This window comes from Octopus bimaculoides, chromosome 15, assembly GCF_046866305.1.
Source record: "Octopus bimaculoides isolate indiv1 chromosome 15, ASM4686630v1, whole genome shotgun sequence".
NCBI lineage: Eukaryota > Metazoa > Mollusca > Cephalopoda > Octopoda > Octopodidae > Octopus > Octopus bimaculoides.
The window spans coordinates 45,027,050-45,044,938 of NC_142942.1; the positions used below are offsets into that span (position 1 = coordinate 45,027,050).

Consider the following 17,889-nt stretch of genomic DNA (forward strand, 5'->3'; position numbering starts at 1 on the left):
GGATTCCGCGGTACACGTGTTTCAAGCTTTATACACAAACAGTCGTTGCATCATTATATGAGTATATAATTGATAGAAAGGATGGTTTAAAGCTATCTTCAGCCGTAAACATTTTCAGTCCCGAGATTACATCACAAAGAAAAAAGAAAAAGAGAGAGAAAAAGGAAAAGTCCACTTAGTATTATCCATTGTAATATGCTTATTCTTTAAATTGTTATATCTGAATAGATGTTCCTTGGTATTCAAAAATCTGTCTATATTGCTGGCATATACAGGTGCTTACACTTAACAAGTATTACCTCCAAAATTTACAATACCTACGTGATTCACATTGTCTTTTGGATTGGATTTTACATACCTATATATATATATATATATATATATATATATATATATACATATACACACACAAATATATGAAAACACTACTCTCAGTTGATTTAAATGCCATCGTCACATCTCTTCACCCTATGCTGTTGATTAAATACTATTCGTTTCACAAATTTTTGATCCGTTTTCCCTGATCAAACTTCTGTTTTCTTCAGTCAACCATTAATTCTAAAACATAACTTAATATCCCAAAATATTCTTCCTCCTAAAATAGCACCCTTTATAGCAGCCTCAATACCACATGTATTTTCTCCCTAGTCCCTCTACAACACCTACCTAACCCTATCCACTTTTCGCATTTTGGATGCCCTCAATCAGCATCACAAAAATCCCCTGCCAAGATCGGACTCAATCTTCACATTGCCCTAAACAACATCAGATGTCGGTCAACCACTAACCATACAATTGCATACATTTCATTTGAAAAATATATCATTTAACAAGAACCAAATGTACAATTCTTCCAAAGCTACAGTTACACAAAGAATTAGAAATGGTAACTTACAGAAAACAAATTTTAGAGGAAGAAAGCCAAGAGGCTTTGAATTAAATTAAGGATTTTATTAAAGCAATGAAAGAACATTTTGTACAGTTTGTTTTCCAATAGCACTAATTACAATCCATTCACACAGGACATCACACCACCATCACCTAGAAAACCACTTTGGCCACATACTGAGATTTAGATATCAACCCTTCCACAACTGAATAAAGTGCTCGAAATTATTGCATGGTTCTTTAAAAAAAAAATTTCATTCTTCATGTGATTTTTTTTTTTTTCGGTTTTTATTTTTTTAAAACTTATCGTTTATTTTTGTACACACAACATACACCTAACCGCAAAAGAAACGCAATTTTTTTTCAAATAGAAAGGGCCATAGAAAGACAATGGTAGCCTAACAATGACCGATGCAAGCCCTCTAATATATGGTGCTGGACCGTTACCACATCTCCCTACACATCAAGGGAATGATCACCAACAACATGCGTAGTGTCCACAAACACTGACCAAGATCAGTCGGGTGGGGGGGGGGGGGTCAGAGTTGTGTGTGAGTGTATTTTTGTGTCTCCTTGTCTTGACATCACATGATAGCTGTAAATAATCGTCATTCAAGTCGTGTAATTCACTTCCAAATTTCTGTGAAAACATGTTTGGTCATGGGGGGTAAATATTACCCTGCTTGAAAACAAGTGAGGGTTGACAACAAGAACGGTATCCAGCTGTAGAAAATCTGCCTCAATAAACTCTGTCTGACACATGGAAGCATGGAAAAGTGGATGTTGCTGTGATGATGATGATGATGATGATATATACACCCACAGAGAACTTTAAGATGATGTGACCGAGCAGAAATACAAAAAGACACCCCTCTACACACACACACAAATTTCAAGATGTTGTCACCATGAACTTCCCTTGTACAAATATACGTGGTACACAAAGTCCTTCTTTCTTATTGACAGTCTCCCGTTTCACATAATGGAGTTGACAAATATCATAACCAGCATCACACAGTAAATGTTCAATAAACTCTGAAAAAGAAAGAAAGAATAGCTTTAATATTAAAGGTGTCAGCATACACTGTACTATAGCTAGGTGTTACATATAATTCTACAATGTACAACAGCTGTGTGTGTGTGTGTGCGTGTGTGTGTATATATATATATATATATATATATATATATATATATATATATATATAACAAATGAAAGGGTAAAGGAATATTAATTTATTAATAAATTAATTATTGATAATTTTTACCAAGCGCTTCGGTATGTAAACACCATTATCGGTGAAGAACTTATTTAAAAGTTCTTATAAATTTATAAACATAGTTAAGGGATCAGCAACAGTTGCTTCACCACATACCGAAGTACAGAAATATATACTGTAAGAATTATAAGGGTAGAAAATTTAGAAAAATTTTCATACCAGTGGTTAGCATGTATAATAAAAGTCAATAAACATTCATATATAAGAGTGTATAAGTATTTATACCTAGAGGTGACTCTTGACAGGATGCTTTACATGCTAGAAAGGGCAGCCAAACCCAAAGTTTATATATATATATATATATATATATATGTTTATATATGTTTGTGTGTGCATGTGTGTATATATATATATATATATACATACACACACACACAGTGCTTCTATAGATGTAGGTGGTGATGGTGTTATTTCTGTTCTTGGTAGTGCTGATGGTGGTGTCATTTAGTTGGGCTGGCTTGCTGGTTGCTGATGCTCTTTCATTTCTTGGTAGAGCTGTTTTATCAGCTGTGAATATGGCAGTACAATGAAAACTGCCTTGCCTTCCCAGTTAAAGGAAGGTGGCGAGGCAATATTCACAATAGACTCGGCTGATAACTGAATTCATCCTACAATATTTACAAAATACTATATAGTTGGTACTGTATAATATCTACAATATAGCATAGCTCCCTGATCAAATAAAAACACCACATTCATCCTATCTGTAGCATAGGAATGTAGAGTAGCTTACCTGTTGAGAAATAATATGCCCGAGTGCCATCTTGCCGTACATAGAAATTTTCTGCCAATTTGTGACCAGGTGCAAAACGTAACATGGCGTGGTCATAGAGACCATAATCTCGGAATAGAAGACAACCACCGGGTTTGATTACCTGTGACATACAGACAGACAGACAAGTTTACAAATGAAACAAGTTTTGTAATTGCATGATAAACCAAATAAAATTAAGAAATGTTTGTATACAGTTAAACATGTGTCCAAGTCTTGTGTTATTGTATGTATAGTTTGTGTGTATGCATGTACATATATACACGCAAATGTATATGTGTGTGTATATAGATATGTATATCTACAAAAATATGTATATCTAAATATATATGTATAATAGGCGCAGGAGTGGCTGTGTGGTAAGTAGCTTGCTTACCAACCACATGGTCCTGGGTTCAGTCCCACTGTGTGGCACCTTCGGCAAGTGTCTTCTACTATAGCCTCGGGCCGACCAAAGCCTTGTGAGTGGATTTGGTAGATGGAAACTGGAAGAAGTTTGTCGTAAATGTATGGCTGTAATTTCTATAGAATATCTGTAGAGTTAACCTTAGCAAATGATTTAATAGCACTGCTAACACAGTAGAGCACAGTATTGACTTACAAAGCGTTAAATATACTTTGTAGTATATTATGGTTGCATAACGAAATACCACATCCCTACAAATCATTAATCTATATAATTCCTGTTGCATGCAGCAGCTTTGTATAAAACATATAAAGTTATGCCTAACACACTTCATGTTTCTAATTAAATTTATATGGCCAGTTTGAATACTAAAGTGTTATACATTCACAACAGAGTTAGGACTACAAAGCTAGTATAAACACCACTGCCAGTAACATCACCATAATCACTATCACCACCACAACTACCATCATCATCATCATCGTTTAACGTCCGCTTTCCATGCTAGCATGGGTTGGACGATTTGACTGAGGACTGGTGAACCAGGTGGTTACACCAGGCTCCAATCTGATTTGACAGAGTTTCTACAGCTGGATGCCCTTCCTAACGCCAACCACTCCGAGAGTGTAGTGGGTGCTTTTACATGCCACCGGCACGAGGGCCAGTCATGCGGTACTGGCAACGGCCACGCTCGAAATGGTGTCTTTTACATGCCACCTGCACAGGAGCCAGTCCAGCGGCACTGGCAACGATCTCGCTCGAATGTCTTTACACGTGCCACCGGCACAAGTGCCAGGAAGGCGACACTGGGCACAGGTACCACTTACGAAAAAAATTTTGTCTTACCTTCTTTATGTTCTGTAAACACTTAAGCATCTTATCAGGATGGATTGATGACAAAACAAAAATTAATGAAACAATATCAACAGACTGGGATGGGATGTGGGACATCAAATCATCTTCAGTTATATCACACTCAAATACTTTACATCTCTTCTCATCATAATATTCATTTTGCTGAAAGACAACAAAATAATATGAATAACATGTTCATTGTTAATCTGTGATGCAAGGTGATTAATTTAAATCATCATTTCCATGTCTGTTTTCCAAGCAGGCATGGGTGGGTTGGACAATTTGACAGGATCCAACTGGTGGAAGGATTGTGTTTCACTCCTATATCTCAGTTTTGGCAAAGTTTCAATTGGCAGGATGTTCTTCTTAACATTAAACATCATGCAGAGTGCATTGCATGTCTTTCCTTATTCATTTGAGATTAACTTTATAGGCGCAGGAGTGGCTGTGTGGTAAAAAGCTTGCTTCCCCACCACATGGTTCTAGGTTCAGTCCCACTAGACAACATCTTGGGCAAGTGTTTTCTACAATAGCCTCGGGCCAACCAAAACCATTCACAAGGTTTTGGTCGGCCCGAGGCTATAGTAGAAAACACTTGCCCAAGATGTTATGTAGTGGGACTGAACCTATAACCACGTGGTGGGGAAGCAAGCTTTTTACCACACAGCCACTCCTGCGCCTATAAAGTTAATCTCAAATGAATAAGGATTGGCTAGGCTTGTCTGCAAGTTGAACCAAGGACCTCTCGTACCCTAAGCAAGAATCATACCCCTAGACCAATGAGCCAGACGTTTACTTATATTAAAATATTTACGCAGTTTTAGAATAGGTACACAGTGTCCCTGCACGTCTAAATGGGTTGACAACATGAAAGGTATCTAACTGACTCAAAAAACTCACCCAATTCATGCCAGTCTGGAAAAAAACTTATGTAAAACTATTATATAATCTTGGTGCTTCATCATAAATATTTTACATCCCCATTTCGAATATTGTATGAATTGTCTCCCATATTATAGGTAGTTGATTGGCAAATTTGGCAAAACAGCAGAAAACATGCTTTTAAGATTTAGTCCCCCTTTTACATTCTGAGTTCAAATCCAGCCAAGGTCAAGTTTACGTTTCATTTTTCCAGTATTGATAAAATAAAATGCAAGTCAGTACTGGAATTGATTCAATCAACTGATACAATTAGTGAAGTGTGAATTCAAAGTCCATTTACAAGAGTTATGTTACACATATATATGAAAAATAATAATTAAAAATTTTACCTTAACGAATTCTACAGCTCGTTTCGAAAAGTCACAGGCATAGAAGAACAAACTGGTTTCTTGTAGTAGTGGAAACAAGAAATTGCCAACACCACAACCAACCTCCAATGCTATCTTCTGTTGAAAAAAATTTGAGGAAATTCAAATAAATTAAGAGACATTTTCATTTCTTCAATGACATATATATATGTAGGGGTGCTGGAAAGTTCCTGGCTTTGGGTAAAAGAAAATACAGGAGAATCAGTTAATTACATTCACACACTAACTGCAGCAGTCCTTCAGTTTATCTAAGCTCTATAAAAGAACTCGGAAGGTTGAGCCTCCAACCAGGCCTTTCACATTATTAGAACTAGGAACTTTTCAGTACCCTCTCGTACATCCATTTTTAATACATTCTGGCACATTCAAACGTAAAATTGCTGTTGTATTCTGTCTTTGGAGAATCCAAAGATGAAATGCTCTTCATCATCATCATCATCATCATCATCGTTTAACGTCTACTTTCCATGCTAGCATGGGTTGGACGATTTGACTGAGGACTGGTGAAACCAGATGGCTACACCAGGCTCCAATCTGATTTGGCACAGTTTCTACAGATGGATGCCCTTCCTAACGCCAACCACTCAGAGAGTGTAGTGGGTGCTTTTACGTGCCACCGGCACGAAGGCCAGTCAGGCGGCACTGGCAACGGCTATGCTCAAAATGGTGTATTTTACATGGCGCCTGCACAGGAGCCAGTCCGGCGGCACTGGCAACGACTCACTCGAATGTCTTTTCACGTGCCACCGGCACAGTAAAGCCGTTTGCTGATGTATGTTGATGACTGCCAAACCAATAAGAAATTACTATGGGCATGCAGAAGAGGAAGAAATGATGCATATTCGTACTTATGTTGCAGTAGATTCCAATGTGAATGTATTAATCACTGTTGTTTTTCATTTTCAGGGAACACCTTCACTTTTCGGATAATGTACATTCATAACACACTCAGCCTTCACTTGTTTACTTCGTTGATCCAGAAAAAACTTTGATAGAAGAAATACAATCAGATTGAAACACTATAGTATCTCAAAGTCTCCCGCGTGTCAATAAATTGAGTGCATTATGAAAATACATCATCTTAAGAGAGAAGGTATACTACACAGATGAATGCTAAAGGATTAATAACACTGGTCTTGTTGATTATTCTAATTAAGTTTAGGAAGGATGGGCACAGGGAAAGGATTGGGGGAAAAGTGAATGATTCCTTGTTCATGAATGATTTAAAGCTTTATGGCTGAGACAAGAACCAACTGGATTCTTTGGTGCAGGAATGATATTCAGAACCAAAAATGATAGAGATGAATCATAGACAAAATCATAAAATATGCTGAATGTCAGAATGTATTAAGAATAAGTACATCATTGCTTTCATTCTCACTGTTCTGTGTGTACTTGATAATTCCTCATCATTTAATGGTCATTCCCCATGCTGGCATGGGTTGCACAGTTTGACAAGAGCTGACAAGTTAGAAGGCTATGCCAAGCTCTATTGTCTATTTTGACATGGTTTCCAAAGCTGGATAACCTGCCTAATACCAACCACTTCACAGAATGTTCTGAGTACTTTTTTCATGGCTCCAGCACTGGTAGGGTCACCAAGTTACTTGCAAAACAAGACAAAGTCCCCTATAATGGGGGCAGAAGTATTGAGGGAGGTGGTGTTGTATCAGTTAATGAGAGGCACTGGCACATTATTCATGAAATAGTATCTTGTATTATCACAAAGCCTCAAATTTAGTGATGGGTTATAAGTTTAATTTTTTTCAACACCAAGGTGTTACCAAATGAACATTGAAAGCATGAAAGATAAAATCATTCTTCTCCTTCAAATGAACCACAACTAGGATGCATTCCACAATGCAGTATTAAGAATCTCTGTCTCCCCAGTAACTCTGCTAATTCCTCAGTTTCATATTTAGTGTCTGCCAATAACATCGACATGGTTGAGTGGTTTTTGTCCTCTATTAGGATGTGCAAGTCTCCAGAATAAAACACCTGACATGGCTCGTTGTTCAGCACAACACACTGAATGTTAAGGGAAAGTTTCTAAGCCAATAGATGTTAGTATAATTAATCATCATCATCATCATCATCGTTTAACGTCCGCTTTCCATGCTAGCATGGGTTGGACGATTTGACTGAGGACTGGTGCAACCGGATGGCTATACCAGGCTCCAATCTAATTTGGCAGAGTTTCTACAGCTGGATGCCCTTCCTAACGCCAACCACTCAGAGAGTGTAGTGGGTGCTTGAGTGGAATGTATGGAATATTATAAATCTTAACGAGGAATAAAAATGTGGAGCAGTTTCAAGGTGTTCATTGTTATACAGTAACATAGCGTGTTTTTATTCTTTGTATAACAAAACAGGAATCAGAAATAAGAATTTAAAAAAGAAAAAAAAAATCTGTCTTACATCAGAATCTGATTCATTTAACAAGTCTTTGAATTCTCGAGTTGTCCAATGTCGGTCTTTAAAAAATTTTGTCGTGTTCCGTTTATAAAACAAATCCCAATTTTTGCAAGCATCTCTTTCGAATTTATTTTGTTTGAATTCAGACACCAGTTTCTGATCTTTTTCTAATTTAGCAATGTCTTCTGGTGACAACATATGGGAAGATATTTTGGTGTCTTCACTCGAAACTGATTTAGTTTCAAGCATACCTTGAAAGACAAAAAGAGAAAAAGAAAATGTTAACTTAAAAACTGAAGAACAAATTTACTATTCTTATTTTTCCAGAAATGTAAATTAGAGGTGGGTGGGAACTGCGGATGCAAATTTTTTTAATTCTATTTAATTCTGCTGCTTCCTCCATAATCCACAGACAAACACACCTCCAACATCACCAATGAAGATGACACCACCAACACTGCCATTACCATATGTACACTATTATTTGCTGCAGGGAAGGTTTGATATGAAATTACCCCAACCCCTTCCTCTCCCGATTCTATGGCCTTGGTCTTCAAGCAGGCTATCCACACGCTAGAAACGATATGAAGGGGAGGTAAATAGCCAAATCTCAGGAATTTGTTGGGCGAAAAAATAACTACGATAAAATAATCTTTTCTACTCTAAGTACAAGGCCCGAAATTTGGGGGAAGGGAGCCAGTCGATTAGATTCACCTCAGTACGCAACTGGTACTCAATTTATCTTCCCCGAAGGGATGACTGGCAAAGTCGACCTCGGCGGAATTTGAACTCAGAACGTAAAGACAGGCTTGCTAACGTTTCTGCCAGCTCGCCGTCTTACTGCGATAAAATAATTAAAGAAATATGTAAACGTTAAAACCGCATTCTTACAGGGATTTTTACACTTTCCAAGGCTACGTGTTCAGTCCATTCATTTACACGAGGGGTGGGGAAACCCCCGCCCGCAGGCCGATATACTCGGATGTACAAAAAAATATTAAATTTTACAATTATAAAATTTATACAATATTCACATGCCTATTTGCGACATAGGTTGCGTTCCCACTACGACTTAAAACGGTTAGACTTGAACAGAAACCATCCGGTAACTGCCATTTGAATGGAAATTTTGTTTTCACTATGAAACACATTGCTAGGTTTATACCATCTTTTTGAGACCCAACTGCAGTAGCTAAAAACTAAATAATACCGCATAATATAAGCGTCCTAAAAGTCAGTGGCGGCGTTAATGAAGATGTTACGCGTTAATTTAATGTGTTAAACTTATCTTTATCAATGTACAGGGTGTCCACAAAGTCTGGGTACATGGGGATTAACACATACTTTAAGAAATTATTATTTCTTATACTTAATTAATGTTGTGATTTTATTTACTCCATGTACCCAGACCTTGTGGACACCCTGTATATCCAATTATACATAGATATATACAAGATTTTCACAGATATAAGAAGTAGAACTTGTAGTCTGCTCGCAGACCTTACATTGGAAATTTTTGCAGCCGCACTAAAACGTTTACCCACCCCTGATTTACACCAAATACAAATAAATATTGAAAAGAAAACTTTGTGACCTTTTAGTATTATTTACTTTCAAAATATAAACATTAATTATTTTAAATTTAATATTTAGTGTTATATATTGTTTCAATTTATCATTAATTCGTAGACTTGTTAAATTAGAGAACGAAAGTATATAATAATGAAATTAAGATGAATAATGGGACCAGCAATACACAGTAATTATTCCAAAGATATTACCAGCTATAATCATATATTATTCTAAATATAAACATAAATACTTACTTAAATACTTTTACAAAATAAGGACATGTGTTTCTGTTTAACACCGGTTGGTGGTTACATGGTGTCAGTCTAAAAACACGTTACATGTGAAATGATAATCAATTTCACTTAATTATCAAGTTAACTCGTATAATTGCAGAGTTAAAATATATTCATACTCTTCACGATTTTATTATTGATGTTATTATTATTATTATTATTATTATTATTATTATTATTATTACGGGATCCTCCCACTCAATTCAGTTACAATTTTTTGTTTTGTTAACTGGATATTATTGAACGAGGAAGTAATTTTGGTGTGACACCGGTCATACAACGTGTTTGAAAGTTGGCGCCTGTAACTGACTTTACTTTTACAAGAAAAATTCAACGATCAGAATGGTTTTCTTTAGTTGTTCTAACTGTAGTGAATCACTGAAGAAAAACCAAGTAAATAAACATTATATCCGATGCCGAATGAGTATGGTATCGTGTCTGGATTGTAACAAAGAGTTTTGGGGCGACGAGTTCAATAGTCACATCAAATGTATCAGTGAAGAAGAGAAATATTCTGGTAAAGATTATAAAGCTCGTCCGACTCAGAACAAGGGAGAAGCGAAACAAGATGCATGGATTCAGAAAGTACAAACAGCCATCGACAAAAGCAACTCGAAGCCTAACATTCGCAACTTACTGGAGAGACTCAAAGATTATCCAAACATTCCCAGAAAACAAACCAAGTTTGAAAACTTTCTACATAACAGTTTACGGGTTCGTGATCAATCGTTGGTAAAAGAAATCTGGGATATATTGATGACTGAAAAAACATCAGAAAGTAAAGAAGTTGATGAAAGAAAGGATGAAACCAGCGTGACAAATGGTGAGGAAAAGTCCGTTGATGGCGAAATCGATGAAAATAAAACGAAAAAGGAAAGTAAACGAGAAAAGAAAGCAAAACGTTCTGAAAAGCAAAACAAGAAGGAGAAAAAAGATAGTCGGAAAATGATGGAAGATGAAAGTAATGATAATGGTGACGCTATGGAATGTGATGAAACTGAGGTGTGCGAGGAGAAAAAGAAGAAGAAATCGAAGAAACGGAAACATGAGGAAATGGAAACGGTTGAGTATTCCAAGAAAATGAAAGAGAATGATGAAAAAGAAAACGAAGAAGGAATAAATGTGAACGACAATGAAGAGGAGGAGGTGGAAGAACAAGAAAGGAAATCGAAGAAAATCAAATTTGATTGGGAAGAAACTATTGTATCGATTCTTAAAACTAAAGAAGATCAGAAAATGAGTATGAAAAGGGTTGGTAAAAAAGCGATAGCTGAGTATCTTGCTCAAGGAGGATATGCAAAGTCAAATGATAAACTCCGTGCAACTTTTACCAAAAAAGTTACCAAAAATCCTCGATTCGTTTGTATAAAAGATGAAGTAAGACTTTCACAGAAAAACTGAATTTCTTGGAATATTTTACACACAAAAAGCTAAATATATTGAGTTCTATGATCTTGAGGCATTCTTTCGTATTGTATAACATTTTATTGTTCATTCTTTAATCTATTCTACCAACTAATCTCCGGCCATGTTGGAGTACTTGGTTATTTACAATGAAACGTTTTGTTTTTATGATTCCACTCCTACATTCAGTGGGGGGAGGGTCCTTTTTTGGTGGCGGGTGGGGGTTTCGATTTCGAGCCATTTGGTTCCGTTATGTTGCTCACGATAAAACTAAATTATACGTCCAAATAGTTGGAAAAAATTGTGCTTAAGCCCGAAGCAGTCTTGACTGGGCTTATCTATGTTATTCATTCCATACGTCACCATCCAAATTTTGTTTAAGGTATAATATATCGGAAACACATTATACACACGTCCTCTTACCTTTTTAAAATGGTAGAATGTGTTTTTAGAGGTATTAGGCTGCTATTTTCAGAAGGCGGAGTGGCTGTATTGACACCCCTTATGGTTTTAAGGTTTCTGTCACGGCAGTGCCGTTGAGAGCGATAATCCAATATATGTTCTCCCTCTCCTACAGGACTCTTCCAATTGACCATCCCCTTTGATTTTATTGTCAAATTTTTCTCAAATCACATCTTTCCGTCTTAAGTAAGGAAAGGACTCAGGATTAAATCTTAGGTGCTTTTCATTATTGGCCTGCTCGACCGCGGTCGATTCGGTGTTATTCATGTATACATGTCCGAAATGACCAGCAACTCACACAAACACAAGCACATGGAATCACTAATACACCTGATAAACACTGAGTCTTGTACACGCGAGATGACCAGTTATATACACACTTAAACCGATATGACCAGTAACGCATTTACATTCCTGTGTGCCAAAATTAAGACACTTGGGTCATTGAACAATTGGAATCAAATGACAGGACAAAAACGATATGGTAGTGTTTGTATTAGTGGCGTGTGATGATGAGAAAAACTAACAATTATTTCTTATTTACACTCTATTTTTTATTGTTAAGTACTTATTTCAAGATTTCTCAAATGTACTCATTAGTTTATATTTTATTAAATGAAAAATATTTTGAAATTGTTTTCTCCCTTTTCAGTCTGTGAATGGGAAATTTAGAATTACAAATACAGCAATCTTGTACTAAAATTAGTAAACACCAGTTTTAGTACAAGACTTAAATTTTTATGTAGAGAATGGTACACAAGTTTTTAAAAAATTGAAATTTAAACAAATTAAAAATGTTTTAATTATCCCACGATTATATGGTATATTTCAAAATTTATATTAAAAAATGTTATCAAAAATATTTATAAAGGATATTGTTCCTTAACACATACAATAAAGTTTTCAAAATTTACGTTAAAATAGGAAATTACCGCCTCTTGCGTGAAAACATACATAACCAATACATCCTTCATTTTGTAAAGTAGTAGATGAGGTGGCTGCTATTTCTAGCAGGTTGAGTGACCACATAGAGGTTAGCTTATACATGCATTTATTCATAAGAACTATCACTATGTAATCCCATATCAGCTCTACCACAAATTGCATAATACTCATAATATTCTGCACAGTAAATTATAAGATTTCATCATCGTCATCATATTTTAACATCTGTTTTCCATGCTGGCATGGTTTGGTTTTTATGGCTGGATGCCCTTCCTAATGCCAACCATTTTACAGTGGGTGCTTTTGATATGGTGTAAACAGCACTTCTTTATAGAGCTGTCAGTATCCATCCATGTTACATGGCCAAACCAGTGCATCTGATGCAGTGGTTCCCAAAGTGGGCGGTGTTGCCCCCTGGGAGCAGTGGAAAGTTCTGGAGTGGGGGGGTGAAGAAAAGTGGGGCGATAATGGGGTAAAAATTGAAGGAATAAAAGGGTGGCGATTCATGCAAAAACAACAAAATAAAGGATTCCTTAGATAAAGTTTTATTTGTGAAATACTGTTGTTTTGAATTTGTTTCAGAAAGAGGTCTATTCTTGTGATGGTTGGTTGGGGTGGAGTCCCTAAGAACAGGCCTGGGTGTCAAGGGGGCAGCAGCCTGAAAATATTTGGGAACCACTGTTCTAATGCCTAACTTCTTTCTCAATACATTAGCACTTTCTTGCATATATACATTAACATTACACATCCAGGAGCGCATACTAGCCTCATTCCTCTCTGGCGTTTGCATGTTCTCTCCATTCAGGTCCCATGTTCCATTACCATTGGTAGCATTAAAATATTAATTTTAATCCTAATGATAGAGAGGAGTAAACATTTTTTTCCCTTTCCTTAATACAAGAGCATAGTATGAGGGAGATTTGGCTGTTATTTCTAGCAAATTGAACAACCACACAGTAACCTCATTGACTAAACTAAAGGAAAAACAAACACTAGAAATCACATACACACGAAGAAAAAGGTAATTATCCCTGAAAAAAATAGTGTCGTAAATTTAGGCACAATATGACTAAGAAAGTGATCTGTGGGAATTCGTACTGGCAATGGATGTTCTGAACATTTGTCAGTAAGGACAAGAAGGAAAACCTCAGATTTTTCGCGTGCAATCAACATATCTGACCGTCAAACCTGCCGCAAGCCTTTTTTTTTTTTTTTTTTTTTCCCCCGGAAAAGAAAGGGAGGAGGATGGTGGGCGACCTTGAAGTTTCCCGGAACTAAGAAAAGGACAGATTTGGTTGCTATTTCTAACACACCCTGCTACCACGTAACAGATATTCGCAAATAGCTGCTAATGCGGGTCCACTTGTAAAAATTTACCCAAACAAGTACAGACAAATACATTAATAAAACAAAAAAAAAATCTGACTTTAATTTTTTTTTTCTCAGTTTAGAAATCTACAATGAACAGGTCACAGGGTACAACCTTAAAGTTGACACCGTTCGCTACAACAAAAGTTTATTATTGGCTAAAAATAGACAGTTTTTCGATTTTTAAACGTCTGAAACATTTTTGTCAATTTTTTTTTCTCAATAAATTCTTCGGTTCAAATGAATAAGGGATAATCCTTCAGTATGCGAGATTTAAAAAAGTAAATAAAAATTAAAGGGGAGATAAATAAGTCAACTTACTGTTAAATAAAGTCGACACTGGATTTCGCAACCAAAAATGAACAATGTCTTTCTCTTCGGTACAGAATTCCTCCATACCACTCTATCATATAAAGTGAAACAGGTAAACGTTTGTACGTTCAATTTATTACAGTACACATAAAATTCATGAAACTTGTTCTTGACGATAACTTAATACAAAGAATTTCAGTCGATATTCTTTAAAATAAAACTACATGCCATTTAGAGACAAACCCTAATAACCAATAACTCAATTTAATTGAATATATTCATATATATATATATATATATATATATATATATATTGTTGGCACTCCGTCGCTTACGACGACGAGGGTTCCAGTTTGATCCGATCAACGGAACATCCTGCTCGTGAAATTAACGTGCAAGTGGCTGAGCACTCCACAGACACGTGTACCCTTAACGTAGTTCTCGGGGATATTCAGCGTGACACAGTGTGGACAAGGCTGACCCTTTGAATTACAGGCACAACAGAAACAGGAAGTATGAGTGAGAGAAAGTTGTGGTGAAAGAGTACAGCAGGGTTCGCCACCATCCCCTGCCGGAGGGAGCCTCGTGGAGCTTTTAGGTGTTTTCACTCAATAAACACTCACAACGCCCGGTCTGGGAATCGAAACCGCGAATCCGCTGCCCTAACCACTGGGCCATTGCGCCTCCACACTTAACTGATTATTTCAAGTGTTAAACATTAACTTAATGTCTTCATTGTTAAATAACTGAATCTTAAACGCTCTCCTATTTAATCGAGCAGAATCACTGTTTTCACTTTTTTTCGTGCGGCGAACTTTCATAAGAATATTTTTAAAATCTCTGAACTGGTTGATTACGATTTCCTTTTATGGTGGTGAGAGAGGATTATGGTTAAAATCCAAAAATATTAAATGTAAAAGTAAAATTAATCGACGGCTGTTACATTCCTCACTGATAACTAGAGTTATCTCCCTTAGTCTGTTTTTTTTTTTTTTAAGTGAATACTTCATTACGTGTATTAGTTTGGTGTCTTTGAGCCGAAGCACCGAATATCATAAGAGACACAATCAATCTCTTATCAGCTCGCGACATACTCTGTGACTGAAGAGGACAGAGTCACTCTGAAATGCTTGAATTTTACAGTTTGAGTAGGTGGCACTGCGAGCTGATTTTGGCTTATTTTCTCCATATTAAAACACAGAATTGTACTGAATTTACATTTAAAGTTCTTACTGAAAGTACCTGAGGTAAACTAGTGTGCTAGCTCAGTGTTTACTACGGAGGGAAAGCTACTGTGAAGGGCTTTCTTTTAATCCTTTTTTTTTTTTTTTTTTTTTCACCTTGTCAGAAGAGAAAACTGCTCATCAGCTTCTGCAGTGCCTCCAAGACATTTTGGCAAGAAGGCCAAAGGAAGGAACAATTCAATTATTCTCCTCACCTGAATGTTGGCAACAGAATGAACTCTGCTAATTAAAGGTACCTCAGGTTAGGTAGTGATGTCAAAAATAGTGAGAATTTAAATCTACCACCCAAGTAGGCCATAGCAAGATTTGAACTGAGAACACAAAGGAGCTGAAAAATACCACAATCTTGCAGTTCTGTCAATTCACCACCCTAGGTTGGTAGGGTTTTTTTTTTTCCTTTACAGTCTTAAAAGAACAAAAGACAGTTAACTTGGGGTTGGTTGAGTCGAACTCAAGGCAGACAACCAATGCTGGTGTGTTTACGTCCCCGTAACTTAGCGGTTAGAGAAAAGAGACCAATAGAATAAGCACTAGGCTTACAAGGAATAAGTCCCGGGGTTGATTTGCTCGACTAAAGGCGGTGCTCCAGCATGGTCACAGTCAAATGACTGAAACAAGTAAAAGAGTATAGATAAGCCACCACAATCCCAATTCAAACAAGGCCTGGAGTTGTGGTAGCACAAATTTCCTGTTTGGCAAAAGCTGGTAATCAGTAGCTTATCTCTATTGGCTTTTCTCTATTATCTCTACCAATGTTGTATTACTGTTATTGTTAATTCTAAGTTAGATTGAATTTAAATGCCATAGTCTTGCCTTGACTTGTTTTCCTCACTACTTTAACATATATAAGTATATATGTATACATAAATATATACACACAGTGATGGCTTAGTGGTTAAGGTGTTGCACTCATGATTGCAAGATCGTGGGTTCAATTCCTAGACAAAGCCTTGTGTTGTGTTTTTGAGCAAAGAAGTTCAGTTCACATTGCTCTGCAATCATTTCAAAATCTGACATGTGCCAATTGTTGCACCTGTACAGGTAATGTTAATCTGATGGAGGGAGTGAGATTATGTCTACACAAACATTTGATCACTATAAACAGATCATCTGTGTGGTTGTTCAATACGAAATTGTCAAACCGTCAAATGACGTCTAACGACGGGTGAATCCATCGTATACAAGCACACACATATATATATATATATATACATACATGCATATATATATATATATGTGTGTGTGTGTACATATATATGCCACCACAAACTGGACAAAGTTCAGGGAGCTCCTACCCCTGCTGGCAACTAAGGGTTTCTCACTCAAGATTAAAGGTAGACTGTATGATGCATGTAAGCGAACTGCCATGCTACACAGCAGTGAAACATGGGCCATGACTACTGAGGACATGCATAGGCTTGAAAGAAATGAAGCTAGTATGATTTGCTGGATGGGTAATGTCAGTATGCATACATGACAGAGTGTGAGCCCCCTGATGAAGGGACCCCATATAATATCAAGTAGAAGATCTTAGAGTGATCAGAACCTTACATCAACTGGAGTATATGCTGCAAGTTTTGTATAGCTGAGCAAGCAAGGATATTCAAAGACTCTCAGAAACTTGGGTCACTGAATACTCACCAAGATATTTTTTATCCCTGAATCAATTTCAAGTGTTACCTGCTGCAAGCATGGGATTCCCTGTTCTCTGACTAAGCCCAGAAGGGTCCTTACGATCTTTGAACTTTTGTGGGTGAAAGCTAGTTGAATACAGCTATTAGTATTAGTTGGATACTAGCATGAGTTTGATAGCTTGATGGAATCCAACAAGCCAGGGGTCAGCATCAAGGTCTATTGCCTGCTTTGGCATGGTTTCTATGGCAGGATGCCTATCTTAATGCAAATCACTTTACGGGATACTTTTTGTAAATCACCATCATCACTTAAAATCCATTTTCCATACTGGCATGGGTTGGCCAGTTTGACATGAAGCTGACCAGCCAGGGAGCTGTCCAAGCTCCAATTGTCTGTTGTGGCATGGTTTCTACAGCTGAATGTCCTTCTTAAAGCCAACCACCTAACAAAGTATGCTGGGTGCCACTGGTATAGCTGTATTTACGCAGCACCGATACAAGTGCATTTTATGTTGCATCAGCACCTGTAAAGGACAAGCTTGTATGTATGGATGATGGCAGTTTTACTTACCTTCACCTAATATCTTTTCAAATACAACATTTTGCCACAACTCCCAATCTCTTGTCATTTCCTCAATGAGGCCCAGTATCCAAAGATCCTTTCTTACCACTTCATCCCAGATCTTCTTGGGTCTACCCCTTCCACAGGTTCCCTCCACAATTAGAACGCAT

At 36.8% G+C, this 17,889-nt stretch overlaps 2 protein-coding genes across 4 annotated transcripts; one reads left to right on the forward strand and one right to left on the reverse strand.

Moving 5' to 3' along the window:
• Positions 1–930: 930 nt before the first annotated feature.
• LOC106879037 (tRNA N(3)-cytidine methyltransferase METTL6) lies at positions 931–14,425 on the reverse strand. Of its 3 annotated transcripts, none has more exons than XM_089363790.1 (6): positions 14,289–14,425; positions 7,927–8,174; positions 5,470–5,586; positions 4,190–4,360; positions 2,899–3,040; positions 931–1,923 (listed from the first exon to the last, which is right to left on the reverse strand). In XM_089363790.1, exons 1-6 carry the CDS (start codon positions 14,362–14,364, stop codon positions 1,781–1,783), a joined length of 897 nt encoding a protein of 298 aa, XP_089219916.1. In that variant the 5' UTR covers positions 14,365–14,425; the 3' UTR covers positions 931–1,780. The 3 variants fall into 3 exon arrangements, with proteins under 3 accessions (XP_089219916.1, XP_014783954.1, XP_089219917.1); XM_014928468.3 differs by lacking the exon at positions 14,289–14,425 and adding an exon at positions 9,750–9,938; XM_089363791.1 differs by lacking the exon at positions 4,190–4,360.
• LOC106879030 (uncharacterized) lies at positions 10,051–12,287 on the forward strand. Its single transcript, XM_014928436.3, has one exon. It carries the CDS (start codon positions 10,131–10,133, stop codon positions 11,187–11,189), a length of 1,059 nt encoding a protein of 352 aa, XP_014783922.1. The 5' UTR covers positions 10,051–10,130; the 3' UTR covers positions 11,190–12,287.
• Positions 14,426–17,889: the final 3,464 nt, after the last annotated feature.